Below are 16,927 nucleotides of genomic sequence, written 5' to 3'. Positions count from 1 at the left end.
CTAATCTGGCATTTTGTTTTACCTTTGTCTTAAAAAAAACAAAAAAAAAAAAACAGAATATTTTTCCATGGTACACCGTCTCTCAGGTCATTTCCTCTGTTTCTTCCTGTAAATCCATGATGATGTGATTTTGACATCAGGGACCGATGCCATCCGTTGCAGGACTCTTGTTCTCTTCTTGTAGATAGTTCTGTATGACTGAAGCTGTATGTTAGGTCTTCGTTACATATTTTGAACCAACCAGAGGCCTCTCCTGATTGTGCTGCAAAATGGATAAGAGTTTAAGCATTTAAAGTTCCTAAAACCTTTGCATAGTACTTAAATTTATGCTGATTGGGGAGTGTAGGCTGTAATGGCAGGTTGTTTGGAGCCAATTCTGGAAGAGCTTGAAAAATGTTCATACTTAGGGTGTATAAGTATACAAATTTGCATTTCTTTTTGATTATTTATTTATTCTTCTTCTTATTTTTATTTTTTTTTAACACTGATTAAAGCTTAAAATTGCACCAGATCCCAGTGGGGGCTATAGAGCCCCTCAAGAGTTTGACTAACACAAAACACTCCAGTGTTGACACTCCTGGGAATAGCTCACCTTGTGTTTGATTCCAGGTAACCAGTAACATCTTAAAGTGTCCACAGCCAGTCATTTTGTACCAAACTGATGTTTTGAAACTATCCAGATGGTTAAATATCTACCTCCCTGTCAAAATAAAATGATGAAATACAGACTTTAAAATTTTCACCTTTGCCTCTAGGTATCTTAACACTACCTTACATTTTAAGTCTGTATCATTTAAATACTTTGAATATGTGAGAATGAAGCCTCTTTGGTTTTGGCTACCTGAACAAATTCTACATTTTCCAACCACTTCTGATGGATGTGGCTTGTCTGGCTTTTTACCGGTAATGGAAGATGAGAGCTACGAGTGATACTTGGCTAATGCGCCACATTACCAATTGTCAGGCTTTCACTTCCACTTCAGCATGCTGCATTTTTTTTTTTTTTTTTTTTTTGGGGAACTGAAAAAGGGGATACTTGAGAAACCAGTCATTATCATACTAGCTCGAACTTTAAAAATACTGTCGCGTCTCTGAATTTCTTTCTAGTCATTTTGGTACATCAAACCAGTATAGTCTTTTAATATCAAGGTGCAATATATAGCTAAACATATAGTTATAAACCATCGACTGTATAAATATGGACGACAGAACTGCTCCTCAGAAGCGAAGTTAAAGCAAGTAGAGCTCCCCCTGGTGGCTGGCTGCAGTATATGTCATAAGCTCCGCCTCCTCCATGTTAGTGGATGGGACTTGGGCCCAATTAAAACACTAAAATATACGTCAACAAAATAAAACTAAACAAATTAAACATAAGTACAGTATATAAATCAACATTTCTTTGTAACTGGTGGAGGTAGAGCAGTAGTGCGGTCGGGTCATCGATATCGTGGCTCCACATAGCTCCACTCTCGGACAGTACTGCACAGACTCTGGCTCCAAATTTGCAAGATGGCGCCGCCCGTATCCCCTCGAAAATAGTGTCAGTTTGGCCAACGCAAGGAATTGGGGACACGTTGTCCATATTTATAAGACACATTTCATTCAACTCTATCTGTAGTACAGAAGCTCTGTGTGTGTTAACCATGGCTATAGAAGGAGCAGTGCAGTTTTGAAGCTCTTAAGACACTATTTCAGGAACAACAGGTGCATGACATCGTGGTCAGGATGACGGCAGGTGAGGTCGGAGCTTTGATAAAATACATCAGGCTGTGCTCTCTTACAGGTGTATGACCGCAGGGGCAGCTTTACATGAACAAAGCAGCATTTATCTGAGGCACGGGGATATTTTTCTCCAGGTCAAAAGCTCAGAGTGTAAGGTGCACCTGTCTTTAGTTGTTATATTTTGATTACAGGCATACATCTCGACCAGCCCGAAGCTCAACGTGAGCTACTTCTACTACTTCTGTCGGCTCGGCATTGCTATTCTTTGCTACTGTAAATAAACTTATCATCTCTTATGGGCGCACAATCTGATCACTGACCACTGGCGCTTTGAAAGGAGTTGTTTATTAAAAACTAATTTCTACTACATCACCATGGTGATATTGGACCTCAGAAGTTGTTTCTCTGTATCAATTTGCATTTATATTTGTTTGTTTGCTTTGCCCTTGCCTGCAGCGCGTGTGCTCTCACAGTGGCACGGTGAGATGTGTATAATGCAAATGAGTCTCGTCTGCTGGTCTTTTCACACTTACGGTGCACTAGCACACACTCATTCAAATCCTCAGACCAGAGTGCTGCACAATGCACTTTCCGGTTCAGACCTCTGACAGTATGTCCAGTGAGGCGGCTGATACTCTGGGCTTTGCTGACCTGTAGTGAGTTGTTTAAGGAATCGGTAGAAAGTCCTGTTTGCTTATGCATCCATATTTTCCTTGATGTGATTCCAGGAAGTCACTATACAGAATCTAAACTACAGGGTGTCCCATAGGTCTGGACCAATAGGGATTTCTGTGGGTCCAGACTTATGGGACACCCTGTATCTGTTGAGAAGCCACATTTGACTTACTGGATAATTGAGTGTGAGGCTCCCACCTTATCAGCGCTGTGTAAGCTCCAGTTTGTGCATTCAGCTGCTGGGCAGAGATCCCAGTTCTTCCTCCTGGTGGGATTGTGTATTTTAATTTTGGCTATACTTTTTGAGTTGATGTTTTGTCTTAAATCCTTGGAAGCATCGAATTTCTAATTATCAGTCCGTATACACCGATCCGCCATAACATTAAAACCACTGACAGGAAAAGTAAATAACACTGACCATCGATGTTCTGCTGGGAAACTTTTGGACTTGGTATTCATTCGTGTGGATGTTACTTAAACATGTACCACCAACCTAGACCAGACCAGGCACCCCCACCCCATAGCAATGACACTCCTTGATGGCATCAGCCATCCAGAGCAGGATGCAGCCTGACATTTAGGAACAACTAAAAAAAAAAAAAAAAAACATGAAGAACAGCACAAGGTGTTGACCTGGCCTCCAAATTCACTAGATCCCAAAGTGATCAAGTATCTGTGGGATGATTCACAGAGGCCCCTCCCCTCAACCCAAAGGCCCCCATTGTCAATTCGTTCCCAGACACCACAGGAGACCCTCAGAAGGCCCATGTCCATTCTCTGATGAGTCACAACTGTTTTGGAGGCACAAGGGAGACCTACACAATATTAGGAGGGTGGTTATAATGTTATGGCCGATCGGTGTACAATAGTGTCATTAGTTTTTGCAGTTATTCTCTTAACAGCCATTTTATCTTGAGTCTGTCTTTTTCCTCTCACTCATACACAAACATATAAAGTATTAGACTGATTTATTTTTAACCACCACCTTCCATATACACTTATTAGCAACTCATTTCACAGTCTATGAATTTTATATATTCACCCCTGGTCCTAATCTTTACCTTAATAACACTATTTAGTTGTGTGTGTGTGTGTGTTGTGTGATTACTAATGTCTCAGTAGACTCATTTACTAGACCTCCGTACAGATAACCTTATTATTTTGTAAAAATTAAAGTTTTAAATGATTTAGAAATGCTACTTGTAAGGTTGTATCCATTAGTATCACTGGTTCTCTCCTGTAACAGTCAGGTAGTTGTTTTTAGATAAAGTGTGTATGTGTTTGTCACAGTGGATTCCCCCTACACAGTGGCTCCCTATTGGCTTTCTAGCTAATGTGTTGTCTTTCTCTCTGTGTGTATCTGTTTGTTTGTCTTTATGACTGTGTGTTTGTGACTCTTTTGTCCTTGCCCAACCCCATCCCTCGTCTCGCCCCCCCTTTGTGTTTTTTCGGGCCTGCCACCTATTTTCTTTTGCTTTTCACGTGAGTTGTTTTGAGCATGTCTTTTTGACTGTGTCTCTCCACCTTGCATCCCCCGCGACCTGCTTTCTGCCCGTTTTTGAATGTCTCCGTCCGCTTGTCTCGCCGTCCATCTATATGTGACCGTCTCACTGTCCATCTATATGTCTGTTCTTTGTGTTCGTCCTCGTCCCGTCTTTTCCCCTCGTCGGCGTCTCCATAATGTCCCCTCCTCCAGCCTTTGTGACTTTGCTGAACGGGGACCAGGCTCAGGATGCCATCCGCTCCCTCCACCACAGCACTGTCCGCGGACGCTTGATCAACGTCACCCTGCAGCCCACTGACTCCCTGCTCTGCCTCACCAACTTGCCGCACACCTTCACCGCCCAGCAGTTTGAGGAGCTGGTGCGCTCGTACGGAAACATCGAGCGCTCCTTCCTGGTGTACAGCGAGCTGACGGGCCACTCCAAGGGATACGGGTTTGTTGAATACATGAAGAAAGACTCCGCCTCACGGGCCCGCTCGGAGCTGCTGGGTCGACCAATGGTATGTTTGAGTAAATGTACAAAAATCTGTTGCAACATTTGCAGTATCTGTCAGAGAGCCATACAGTATCCAGTATTCAAATAGGATTTGAACCCTTTCTGATCAGTTCGTTTCTTGAACCTCGCAGCATCTTCTTCAGATATAGAAGTATTTACTGCAAGTTAATGAGTTGTAACAAAGGATTTATCCAGCATAAAGCAGGCTGCAAATATTTCTAAAGTTTATACATAATTTAAACAAAACTGCAAGCAGCTGATTGATTAACAACATGTAAAAAGGGAGCAGAAAGAGGAATGTTGCACTTGAGTTCTTGGTCACATCCTCGCTGTTTACTTCCATAAAACTTGGCTGAAAGTTGCAATCATCAGTCGTGCTTGATAGAAACTGGCAATCCCGGGGAGAACATATAATCAGTACAAATACAGACTCCGCCAGTTGAGTTTAGTTCCAATTTATCACCAGAGTGAAAAAAAAAAATTGCTGTGTAAATGCTCAAATTATCTGTGAAAAGGAATTGTGATGCATCAAGCATCGTCTTCTCCTCCTCATTGATATGCACCAAAATCAATTTAATCTGTACAGTAGTTTCTGACCTCACATTTGTGAAGGCTGCCGACAGAATATGCAGATCGGCACAGAGCTTAGGGGCTATTGAGCTTTCCAGTCAGCAGGAATTCATTTGCAAGAGAAGCCATATGAACAAATATTGTATTTTGCACTTACGCAATGCATAATTTAGACGGTGGGAGTGTGAAGCCAGCTGAGGATCCGATTAGTGTGGCTGTGTGTGCTGCTGATTGTTGCAGGGGGATCGCTCGCTGATGGTGCAGTGGATGGACGTCAACCAGCTGAGCCAGGAGGAGAACCTGCACTCCAAGTGTCTGTGCGTGGACCGACTCCCGCTGGACCTCTGTGACTCTGAAGAACTGACGCAGCTGTTCTCTGAAACGTACAAACCTGTCTTCTGCCAGGTGAGGTCCTGCAATTTTGCATTCCACAGAAAGGCGTTAAATCTCACCATTTCATCTGAATCCCCAACAACACGGGGGAGCTGTGGAGTAGTGGTTAGAGGTGAAGCTTGGGCCTGAGGGGTCCCAGGATTGCCTCCCGCCATGTCCATGGCTGAGGTGCCCTGAACAAGCATCTAACCCCCAAATTGCTGCCTGCACCAACTGTGTAAACTACTGTGTGAACAAATGGATGGGCCAATTTCCCCATTGCGGGACAATTAAAGGTTAAATTATTTTTTATTTTTATTTTATAACATCTGAATATGACAGCATATTCAGCGAGTATACTAACAGCCTAACGAAAACATCACACAACCATCAGTTTCACACTTGCATAGGCAAAATCAGGTGTGCAAAATGATGAATCCAAGAGGTTACATCTTACCTAACATGTCTGATGTGAAACAAGGTTTGTGATAAATGCTCCCATTATGCAACAGGAGCTGTTAAGAAAATGTTTTTCACCGATAATATCAAACAATATCTGCAGATGGTTCTGTGCCTAATGACGGCATATGAAACGCTTCTCCTCCTACACACACACACACACACACACACCGCTTTATCAATCGAACCACCACCAGGTGAGAGGTGCTAATATAAAATTCAGCGGTCAGCGTCCCTATTGGCCTGCCTCTTGGTATCACCAAGCAACTGTTTCCATGGTGAGGTGTGGCTGCTGTGACACCAGCCCCACCCTTCGACTCCTTCCCTCCCACTCTGTTTTTGTTCCGTTGCGTCTGTTTTTTTTTTCAACTCGCACCGTTCACCCTGCTCCTCTCCATCCGCTCCTCCCCCACATGCCCATTTAGACATCGCTCAATGGATATCTGTCATCCGCTGCATTTCCAGTTTTAGCTCCACCCCTCTGCCCCACTCCCACTTAGAAATCAATACACCCACATCATCCTGGTCCCATGATGCTTTGTGGGTGTTTAGCTCATGTTGCTTCACTGTTGCAGAGCCAGCAGGCTCTGACCTATAGTTCAGTGTTTTTTATCTACAGTACATTATGTGCCTGTGAGTGAGTGTGTGTAATACTGCCTTTCAGCATGTATGCACTTTTATACTTTAGCCACAAAGCTTTTGAGAAACAAGAGATGCAGGGATGCGAAAATACACAGAAATATCCAGAACTAGATGTGTCACTGAATGAGTTTAAAAACCTCCTTCTCTGGGACAGAGCCACAGAGTTTTTATTTTATTTATTTATATTTTCCGTTAAGTTCAGTTTAGGGGTTGAACGACTTTGGATTTTTTAAAGTCAACTAGTCTATGGTGTTACACATAAAAACACAGTAGCCCACGCCAACACCATGAACACCGTCAGTCTGACACTTTTATAATATACTGATGTTAAAAAAACACGACCTACAACCACGGAAACAATGTCAACTAATAGAACACAACAGAACTGAACATAAACACATGTACTCATCAATACTGTGCGCTGCAGATATGTTTAGCCTATATAAATGGCACCGTCAAGAGCAGTTTAATAGTACTCCACGGCGTGTTGTAAGAGCAGGTGGTACACAAAAATACTAATGCCATTACACAAAAACTAAATAAATCAAATGCCACCATTTAATATTTGCAGGAAATGATACAATACGCGCGAGCTGAAACTAAAATCCGAGATATTTTCGAAGATTTTACGGCGCCACTTCATCAACAGCCATCAATGCATTTTATATTATTCCAGCCATTAGTGCTCAGTCCATTTCCTTTGTGCACAGCATTGTGGGAGAATGGTGCGCGTCAACGACACACTTAAAAACTGACTAATTTTAGTATGCATGCTGCGTGCTTGCATCTACATTTAGGCTTGTGGTTCAGTGGATCTGCACTGATGAACAACAGTGCACGGAGCTGCGGGGTAAAAGTTCATACGCAAAAGAGTGACAGTGCTTACGTGAAGATTTATAATCTTTTTCAATTTTTTTAGTATCTTAGGTTCCTGCATTTTTTAAGCAGGTGGAATAAAAAGTCAGTCTGAAGTGGGAATAAACGTCCATGCCAAAATTTATGGCAATCCATCTAATTTAGAGAAATTCAAGTCAAAGCTGAAAATATTACTTTCTTGTTGACCATGAATAAGTCACCACTTGTGAGAAATTTTAATTTGTGTCATATCGGCGCAGACACCGACATCCCTCTTGCCGTGCCGCGTGACTAATGAAACTTTTCCAGTGTGACATCAGTCCTGAAAGCTGTCGACATACAGTACATTTGTGTGGCAGGGTCATAGATTCCCGTCTCATTAGCCACTCTTGCTTGCATCGAGTGTGGATATCAAGATATGATATGTTGTTATTTATCTATAATGACTGGACTATTAGCACTAAATCAGCCTCTCCACCATGTCCAACCGACACTGGCTTACGTCAGTAGCCAATAGTAGGTAAAAATAGAGATATGCTGCGACAATAATGTTCTACAGAAATGTTAAAGTTTCTTTTAGGTTATTTAGAAATTTTCACTGTTACTTCTGTCCACCAGAGAGCACTGACAAATTAACTTTTAAACTTTAAAATGTCATGATATTTGATGATCAATGTACAGGCCACCGTCTGTGAGCTAATAGCGACATAACGTGGTTATATTCAGAGGCTGGCATTAGTGGAAATTTTGGCACACTTTGACAAGAAAAAACCCAAATAGGACTCCAGCTTTCACCCTGTGGTTTGTGGTTTGTTGTTTTTTAGTTTTATATTTTTTGTGTGCATGCAGCATCCTGATGCTCCCTGACTTATTGGTGCATTAGAGGAACTGGTAGACAGAAAGAAAGCTGCTCTCTGGTGCCTGTCAGGGAAAGGGATCCATTTTTGAGATGTCTGAGATTTATGGACCGGGGTACCACTGAAAATCTCTGTAAACATGTCTTGTTAATACACTGACAGGAGAAGTAAATAACATTGACCGTCTTGTGATAATTCAATGTTCTGCTGGGAAACTTTTGGACCTGGCATTCATTCATGTGGATGTTACTTAGACATGTACCTCCCACCTAGACCAGACCAAGCACCCCCACCCCATAGCAATGACACTTCTTGATGGCAACAGCCATTCCGAGCAGGATGCAGCAGAAACAAAACGCTTTAGGAGCAACTCAAAAAACATGAAAGACAGCACAAGGTGTTGACCTGGCCTCCAAATTCGCTAGATCCCAAACTGATCACATATCTGTGGGATGATCCACAGAGGCCCCTCCTCTCAACCCATAGGACCCACGGTCCCAACAACATTCTGTTTCCAGACACCACAGGACACCCTCAGAAGGCCTATGTCCACACTGTTTTGGAGGCACAAGGGAGACCTACACAATATTAGCAAGGTGGTCATAATGTTATGCCATTCCCATTTATTCCAGCATATCATCTCTTCTTATGTACTGTAAAAATAATGCTCTGTTTGATGAGCATTGATGTTCTATTCCAGTTGGTGTTTCTGCTCATCATGAAGGTCAGAGGTCAGTGGTACTGAGCAGAACAGCATTCCTAAAGATGTATATTGCTCTAGGACACTTGAGCTGTAGAAACACTTTGAAAGCAGGTAGTCATTTGTGTTCTGTGCGTATTCTTTTATTGCAGATCATTACCTGATGTCTTACTGTCTTACAGTTGTCAGTTCTAGTTTGTCTTAAATAAACCTTCTTCCTCCTCCGTGCTCAGATGTACGCCTCAGCCCTCTTGCCATTTTCCTTTTGTTCAGAGTGCACTTAACCCGTGGCCTCGGCCCTGAGCGCTGTAATTCTCCTACGCACGAAAGGGCCCTGCAGGCAGCACTTTAGCTTGACTCAGCCAGGAGAGATTGAGGGAGGAGAGGGTGAAGAATGTCAGCCATATTAGAGGAAAGGACAGCAGGATGGAGTCATAAGAGGAGATGGAAGGATGGTGCTAAGAATGCCAGACCTATTAGAGAGAGGATGAAGCGAGGGAGGAGAGGGCTGACAGTGTCAGGCCTAATAGAGGGACGGAGGGAGACGCGGAGAGACAGAGAGACGAGGTGAAATGGTGAAGAGGCGTAGGATGTCAGTCAAAGCAGGAGGATTGTTTGCCTATGCAGCCTTAAATGTAATAATTATGTCTGAGAGAAAGTTCAAAACTTTACACCCAATTAGGAGACAAGAAATAGGAACAAATGTTATTGTATAACAGCGCCTGCAGAAGGATGGTCATGTAGATGACTCAGAAACAGAGGGATGGATGTTTTAGTGGAATAAGCCACCTGTAGGGAAAATGTATAGCAGAGACGGTTTATCTCACTTACTGAGAACTTGACACAGAGCCATGCACAACGGGTGCAGCAAAATATTATGATCACATATGACACGATCAATCGAGGACAATTAAAACATTCTGATTTATATCTCATAATTTATTGTGTAACTACAATTTCATAAACACGATGATGCAACAAAAAATTTGATATTTTCCTCATTATGGAGCATAGACTGTATAAAGATGGATGGCTGAACTGCTCCTCTAAAGTGAAGCCAAAGCAAGTAGAGCTCCCCTGGTGGTTGGCTGCTGTATAGGTCATAAGCTCCACCTCCATGCTAGTGGATGGGACTTGGGCCGAACTAAAACACTAAAATACACATCAAATATTTTTTTTCAAAGGATGGTTTCTGTTTTTTTTTTAAGTAGGTAATATAATGTTGATGCATGTTCAAGTGACAATTTTTTGGATACGTTTCATTTTGGATATGACATAATGGCGACCACCAGTTGCCGTAAAGCAGTCTTGTGAGACCGCGAGAGTTGTAAAAACAATTTTTAGAAACAAGTACAGTGTATAATCCAATATTTCCTTGTAACTGGTGGAGGTAGAGCAGAGCACAGTATTAATTAAACGAAAACAACGAGTGAGTCAACAGTCTCCACTTTTGGACCGTACTCGCCAGACTCTGACTTCAGAGTCTCAAGATGGCGCCGCCCATATGCCCGGGAAAATACTGTCAGTTCGTGCATTGACGTTAATGTTAAAACGTCAAAGTTTACAGCAGAAATAAACAAGTTTGCGGCTAGTTTCTGCAGCTAAATGCACAATTCTGTATAATGCTTCTTACTAATGCATACATAAGGCCATAGCCGCTTTGAGTGGCAAGTGGATCCCCTGTAAGGCTGCTCCCCCCTCACCTCCATGATCCCCCACCCACCCCACAAAGCTTTTCCTATTCTTGAGTTAGCTAGGAGTTAACTGTGCTTCATAGCTTTAGCTAAACACAAGTGGTGTACATAAGATTGAGACAGCTGGCATCTCTTAACTATAAAGAATTTAAAGCAGCGCTAAACAAGCAAAGTTGTCAACAGGTGGTGGTCATGTGCCAACAAAGGATGAGAAATTGCTTCCAAAGTAGTAAACAAGAATGTAAACAAGCCTGGATACAAATACTTAACAAAATAAGTTTAGCAAAAAAAAGACGACAAAGAAAACGCCCACTTTATATTAATTGCTTCACAATGTTAATGTAACTCTGTTTACCGTAAAAACTCCAGAGGACGCCATCAATTTTTTTTGTTGACAACGAATCAAAGAGCGCTTTAGACAAAAACAGAAATAATGAGTTTTATGTTGCTGTCAGGAAACGTAGATAGTTGCATTGTTTCATTCAGTACGACAGATTTTTTTTTAAAAAAAGCTCATTATGAATATGTAATGTGTTTTACTTTGAAAGGCACGTTCCTCTCAGTCATTGGCACTCGTTGTTGAAGAGCTAATTCAAGTCTTTCCAAGTACAAGCTTCAGATTCTTGACACGATTAGTGACCCACTTTGATGGAACTCTGAATTTCTTTTTGTTTTCCTCCAAAGGAAAATCAACAATCACACATTATTTGCCGCCTTTCTAATTTAGATTTTTTACAATCGTTTCGTGTTGAATCACTTAATCTTACATAACCCTACACGGACACACACTGTCAGTCGTGCGGCTCTCTACATAAAGAGCCTTACACTTAAACTTGTCACCGTGACGGGTCATGAACCTTTCTTCCCAGACAGCTGTGACGGGGCTGCCGTGACCTCGTCAATCAGTTCAGACAACCGACGTGGCCGTTTAAAACCCTCCCACGCACAAACGCAGCCACACAAAGTTGACGGGTTTTCCTCCGAGTTTAAGCCCCGCCAGAGGCACAGTAAGCATCTCCCGGCTGGAGACGACGACTTGAGGTCAAGAGCTGTCAGACACGCCGATTGCTAGCTTAGCATCTTTGGTTTCGGCATTCTACACCCACGCACACATAGCGCAGTTAAGGCAAAGACTGGACGGTCAAATATCAATATTTAACATGTTATTTTCTCCTGTAAATTTAACTTTTTCCGTTTTTTGTTTTTTAAGAGAATTCAGTGATAAAAGATCCTTCTTACTTCCGTGAGAATGCCTCACTTGTATTTGCCATAGCTGGTATTGGATCAGGGATAAAGGCTGAACTTAAGGTAATTCTAGTGAGTCAGCCAAAAGCAAATCCATTTATATGGTTTAGTGTTACGCAAAGAAAATGCCTAAAGCTCAACACGACAAATTGGATTACATAGGGGCCATGGCTTTATAGATGGAAGCTTTGTGTTTCCCCGAAAAACCTAAACAGAAATAAAACTAGCTGTATGTACATGAGTTGCTCAAAGCGGATGCGCGAAAACACACTGCAGTTTCCCTGCAGACATTATAAAGATTGTACTGAACTGTTCATCTGCAGGAACTAACACAATGCAAATCAAGAGTTGAAAATAAAGTTCAACATGTGGTCGCAACTTTGCTCTCGGGTCTATTAGCGGCCCACCTTGCTGATCTCAAATTCCTGCCATGTGCATGTACCATGCACTAGAGTACTTAGGACTTTTTTTCTCAGTGGAAATTTTTTTCTATGGCAGGCTGTACAAGTGAAAATGGAGTTGTCAACTGCTGTTAATTAGGCTAAAATGTAAGTGGTGCTGCACTTTGACTTGACTCATTTGGCAGAGATGTTTGATTATGTTGTCAGAGCCAGGGACGGAAAGTAATGTTTTAGTACAAGTCAAGAGACCTTAATGAGACTAAATGTTGTAGCTGTAGCCATAATTCCCAGCTTGCCAATGTATAAAGCTTATCTCATACTCAACAGATTCCTTTGTTACTTTGTCTGCCAGAACATTAAAACCACTGACAGGAGAAGTAAATAACATTGACCATCTTGTCACAATACAGTGTTCTGCTGGGAAACTTTTGGACCTGGCATTCATTCGTGTGGATGTTTCTTAGACATGTAGCACCCACCTAGACCCGACCAGGCACCCCCACCCCATAGCAATGACACTCCTTGATGGCAGCAGCCATCCCCAGCAGGATGCAGCAGGAACAAAAACGCTTTAGGAGTAACTCAAAAAACGTGAAGAATATGAAGAATAGCACAAGGTGTTGACCTGACCTCCAAATTCACTAGATCCCGAAATGATCAAGTGTCTATGGGATGATCCCCTCATCCCATAGGACCCAAAGGTCCCCACTAACAACGTCCTGTTGCCAGACACCACAGGACCCCCTCAGAAGACCCATGTCCATTCTCTGATGAGTCACAACTGTTTTGGAGGCTCAAGGGATTTCATAATGACATAATAGTCAACATTTAGTATAAAACACAAGCCAAATCAGTCAGTCCAGTCCTGATCTGGTGACACAGAGTTGTAATTATGAATTTGCCCAGTTAAAATATGATGTGATCAGTGGAATCTGAACAGTTAATATTAAGTGTAGCAGCTTTGATTTCATGTTTTCCATGGACCGTGGTTTAGTTTAATCCATTAGTCCAACTACCTGTTGGGCAAACCTTAAAAAAAAATTTTTAAATCCTGCTCTGTTAATTAGACTGACGCAGAGTAATTGCATATTGCAAGAGAGGGATTTCTCCTGGGCTTGGATCTGGTCTGGATTTATATCAACAATAATTTAGAGGAGGAAGAATGAAGTGCTAAATTTTGCACAGTTAATTACCTTTTCACACCTTGAGGACAAGTTGGAGCCATTACAACAAAAATGAAAGATACTAAAGGACTCCCAGTAAAATCTTGAACAGGAGTCTGTTCAGCCAAACACATTTCACACACAATTGAAAAAGCAATTCTTTAAAGGAAGACCTTCAGTTTTACAGACGCCATTGGACTTTTGTGTCCTTTATCGAGCACTCTTGCCTTCTTCCCCTGCTATACATTGCAATCCTGCAACCCTGACCCTGGACATGCAGAATGTGCGCTGCAGCCTCAGCTGTGTTCACAAATGGAAAGCAAAAGGAAAACGCTATTATCTGTGTTTTTTGAATGTACACAGAGGAGTACAGGCAGCTCAAAAACAGACGGGGTTTACGAAGCTCCGATACAGTACACGCATGCCTGTTTTTAAATTTCCATAATTGCTTGCGCAGATCTGAATAATGATTGAATATTTTATATAGCGTTGAGTGCATTTGCAGGAAATGCTCGAGCAGTGAGACGCTCACTCGGCTTTGACATCATTACTCATGCAAGCGCATGCACGTACGTAACGTTGATGATGGTTTGGATGCCGTTTTCACAGAATCCAATTTGATATACAATGCATGTTTCACGGTTTGCCCACTAACACTTTAGGATTAGTTGTCGGGCGCGTGCAAAAATAATGGTTAGCAAGTTTTTATTTGTTTTCCTCCCTGTCTTTTTTGGCTCATATCCTCCATCAACCTCCCTCCCTCACTCTCTCCACTCGTCAGTCACTTAATCAATCACTGATGTTTTCCTCCCTCGCTCCTCTTACCACCCTCCTCCTCTCATTTTCTCTCCATCCCCTCCTCACTCCCACACTCTGCTCTCTTCCATCCATCCATCCATCCACCCATCCGTCTATGCATCCCTCAAGTGGTAGATTGGTTCAGGCCGTTTTCATACAGTTTGCGTAATATATGCTGATGATAATAGCCTATCGACCCACTCCTCCACACATGCATGCATTCTCCTCTCTTGTTCCTTCTCTCCATCTATCCATCCATCCATCCATCCATCCATCCATCCACTGTTCAGACCGGAGGGAACAGCAGACATATGAGAGGAGGGAGGAAGTGGAGGGCCCCTTGATTGAGCGCTCGCGTTAACAGGCGTTAGTGTTCAGGCTGTGAGAGTACAAATACATTTGTTTCCCCACTGATTCGTGATCAGTTCAATTTTACAAAATAAAAACAATTCCGACTTTTGTGTATTTGTATTGCACATGCATGTGATTGTCTGGTAATCATAAAGTTAAGTGCGATCTGTCTGAATCTTTAGTGAACCTAAAGAGCAATGGGAAAAGCAACACAAGCACAACGTTGTTTGGAACCATAGACTGTATATAAATATGGACTACACGTCCCCACTTCCGTGCATTCAGCAAACTGATGCTATTTTCCCGGGGATACGGGCAGCAACATCTTGCGACTTTGGTGCCAGAGTCTGCGCATTACGGTTCGAGAGTGGAGCCACCATTCATTGAGCATTTTTTTTGTTTGTTTGTTTCTATAACTGATTAATAGTTACTCCAGCTTCCTCTCACCATCCAAAGACATGCTCGTTACGTTGATTGGTGATTCTAAACTGGTCGTAGGTATGAGTGTGAATAGTTCTCTGTCTCTCTGTGTTGGCCCTGCGATAGACTGGCGACCTGTCCAGGGTGTACCCCGCCTCTCGCCCGATGACAGCTGGGATAGTGTGGAACTTTATTGACATAAACTGAATATATTTAGTTTTGTTGCCTGTTTTATTTAGACGAAGCGTACAATTTGAAGACATTATCTTGGCTCTTGGTAACTATTTTCTTTCATAAAAATGACCTTTAGTTTATATCGCATACATTGGAGAAGGCCTAGACCTAAACCCCTTTATTTTCAAAAATGAAGAATAAAGAAGGAAATCCTTTGGCTTGTTGTATCCTCTGTAGAGTTCAGAGGAAGGTGCATGCAAATTAGAAACACATGTTCACCAATTTGGCAGCACAGGTGCAGAATTTTAGAGCCAAACATTTTATCTGCTTATGTCTCATCTATTTGCATGTGGTTTTTAGTTCTATAAGCGATGGACCAGTATGAGTTACGGCGAGACATCTGGCACAGACAACTGAACAATGTCTTAAAGAAGTATTCATATCTTTGGTGATGATTACCATCATCTAATGCATAACTGATAGTTTTCCAACCATGATGCTAACATGTTATCATCAAACCACCTGCCGTATGCTACTGTTGCGGCTTGATTTATCATTCCAGCACCCCGGCCTCCTCCTGTTCTGATTTCCTCTTAACCATAAATGCAATGACATCCGGTGCCCGGTGCATTATGTGCATTCATATATCTGTGATGCTGTTTTATGCTTGGATCTGCTCTGTATAACCCTGTGAAGGGGGCGGTTTTAGTGCTCCCGTGGAAGAAACTGTCTCAGGAGAGTCTCTTGCAATAGAACAACAAATTGATGGCTAGAAATGGTCAGAGTGTTTTTTGGGCTGCTATTACCATCACGGAAAGCGTCTGAGTGGTTTGTAGATTCTTGGACTGAGCTGAAACTATGTTAATTCTCCAACTGTTAACACTGTGACGCTCTCTGCTAACGCATTATGGCGTCCTCATATTTGTCTGCTGTGCTGCTGGATGATTACCATTTCACTGCACAGATTTTCAGCCTTACAAGGCCACACTTGGCCTGTGCAAGATAGGAATTTTGGATGGTTTACCAGTGACCATGACTCTCAGTCAGACTTTGTGTGCTAAATGACAACCAAAAGGTGCACACAAATATAGCTTCGTTAGTCTCGCCTTGTGTTATTTTTACTTGGATTTTTCTCTCTGGCCCAAAGGCTAGGAATATTTTGGCAAGTCACTCGATTATGCTTGAAAACAGTTGACAATGGACACCATCTTTCAATTGGTGTTAGTCACTTCAGTTGAGGTTGCTGCATTTCAGAAACTATACAGGATGTGCACACTTGACTTCTCCTAAGGTTTTACTAACTTGCCTGGGACTTTTCAGGGACGTGATCTGTGTTACTAGATCCCTCTCAGACATGAAATAGTAAAACAGTCGTTAAATCATGTTGGCGTGGAAACGTCTTGAATGAAGATGAGCGATTTTGAAATCTGCCTTTCGGTATTAAACTCTGTGTGTTTATTTATTTTTCAACAGTGTTTTCAACGTAACTCAGCCACTGCTAACAATAGTTCAAGTGGTGCGTTTCAACCACAAGCCATTAGCTCTTAGCCACTGTTATCATCCAGTGTTATCCATTAGCTTTAAGCTATTGGCCTGCCTGCATTATTTAGCTGCTCCTCAGACAGTGGAAATGACTGCTTCTTGACGGAGAAGTCCATTTTCTTTAAAAGTTAATGGTCCATGTCGGCCTTGAGATCTGTTTATCGCCCAGCCAGTATATAGATATGATAGCATTGTTCCATCACCTTAATATGTTGGGAAGAAGACTAGACACTGGTCGTCTAGCAGATAGCAGGAGATTATTCAGTGAGAAGCAGTCACTGTTCTGG

At 42.2% G+C, this 16,927-nt stretch overlaps 1 protein-coding gene across 1 annotated transcript in view; it reads left to right on the top strand.

Moving 5' to 3' along the window:
- Nucleotides 1–16,927, top strand: part of raver2 (ribonucleoprotein, PTB-binding 2) — a gene marked incomplete at both ends in the record, with an annotated part of 88,484 nt that overhangs the window by 42,932 nt on the left and 28,625 nt on the right. The window contains 2 exons of the mRNA XM_084548475.1: nucleotides 4,094–4,401; nucleotides 5,208–5,372. Of these exons, the coding sequence (XP_084404601.1) occupies nucleotides 4,094–4,401; nucleotides 5,208–5,372 (473 nt within the window). The remainder of the gene's footprint in view (nucleotides 1–4,093; nucleotides 4,402–5,207; nucleotides 5,373–16,927) is intronic.

The sequence above is a fragment of the Chelon labrosus genome, assembly GCF_963514085.1.
Source record: "Chelon labrosus genome assembly, chromosome: 7".
Taxonomy (NCBI): Eukaryota; Metazoa; Chordata; class Actinopteri; order Mugiliformes; family Mugilidae; genus Chelon; species Chelon labrosus.
This window is presented reverse-complemented; position numbering and strand designations above follow the sequence as displayed.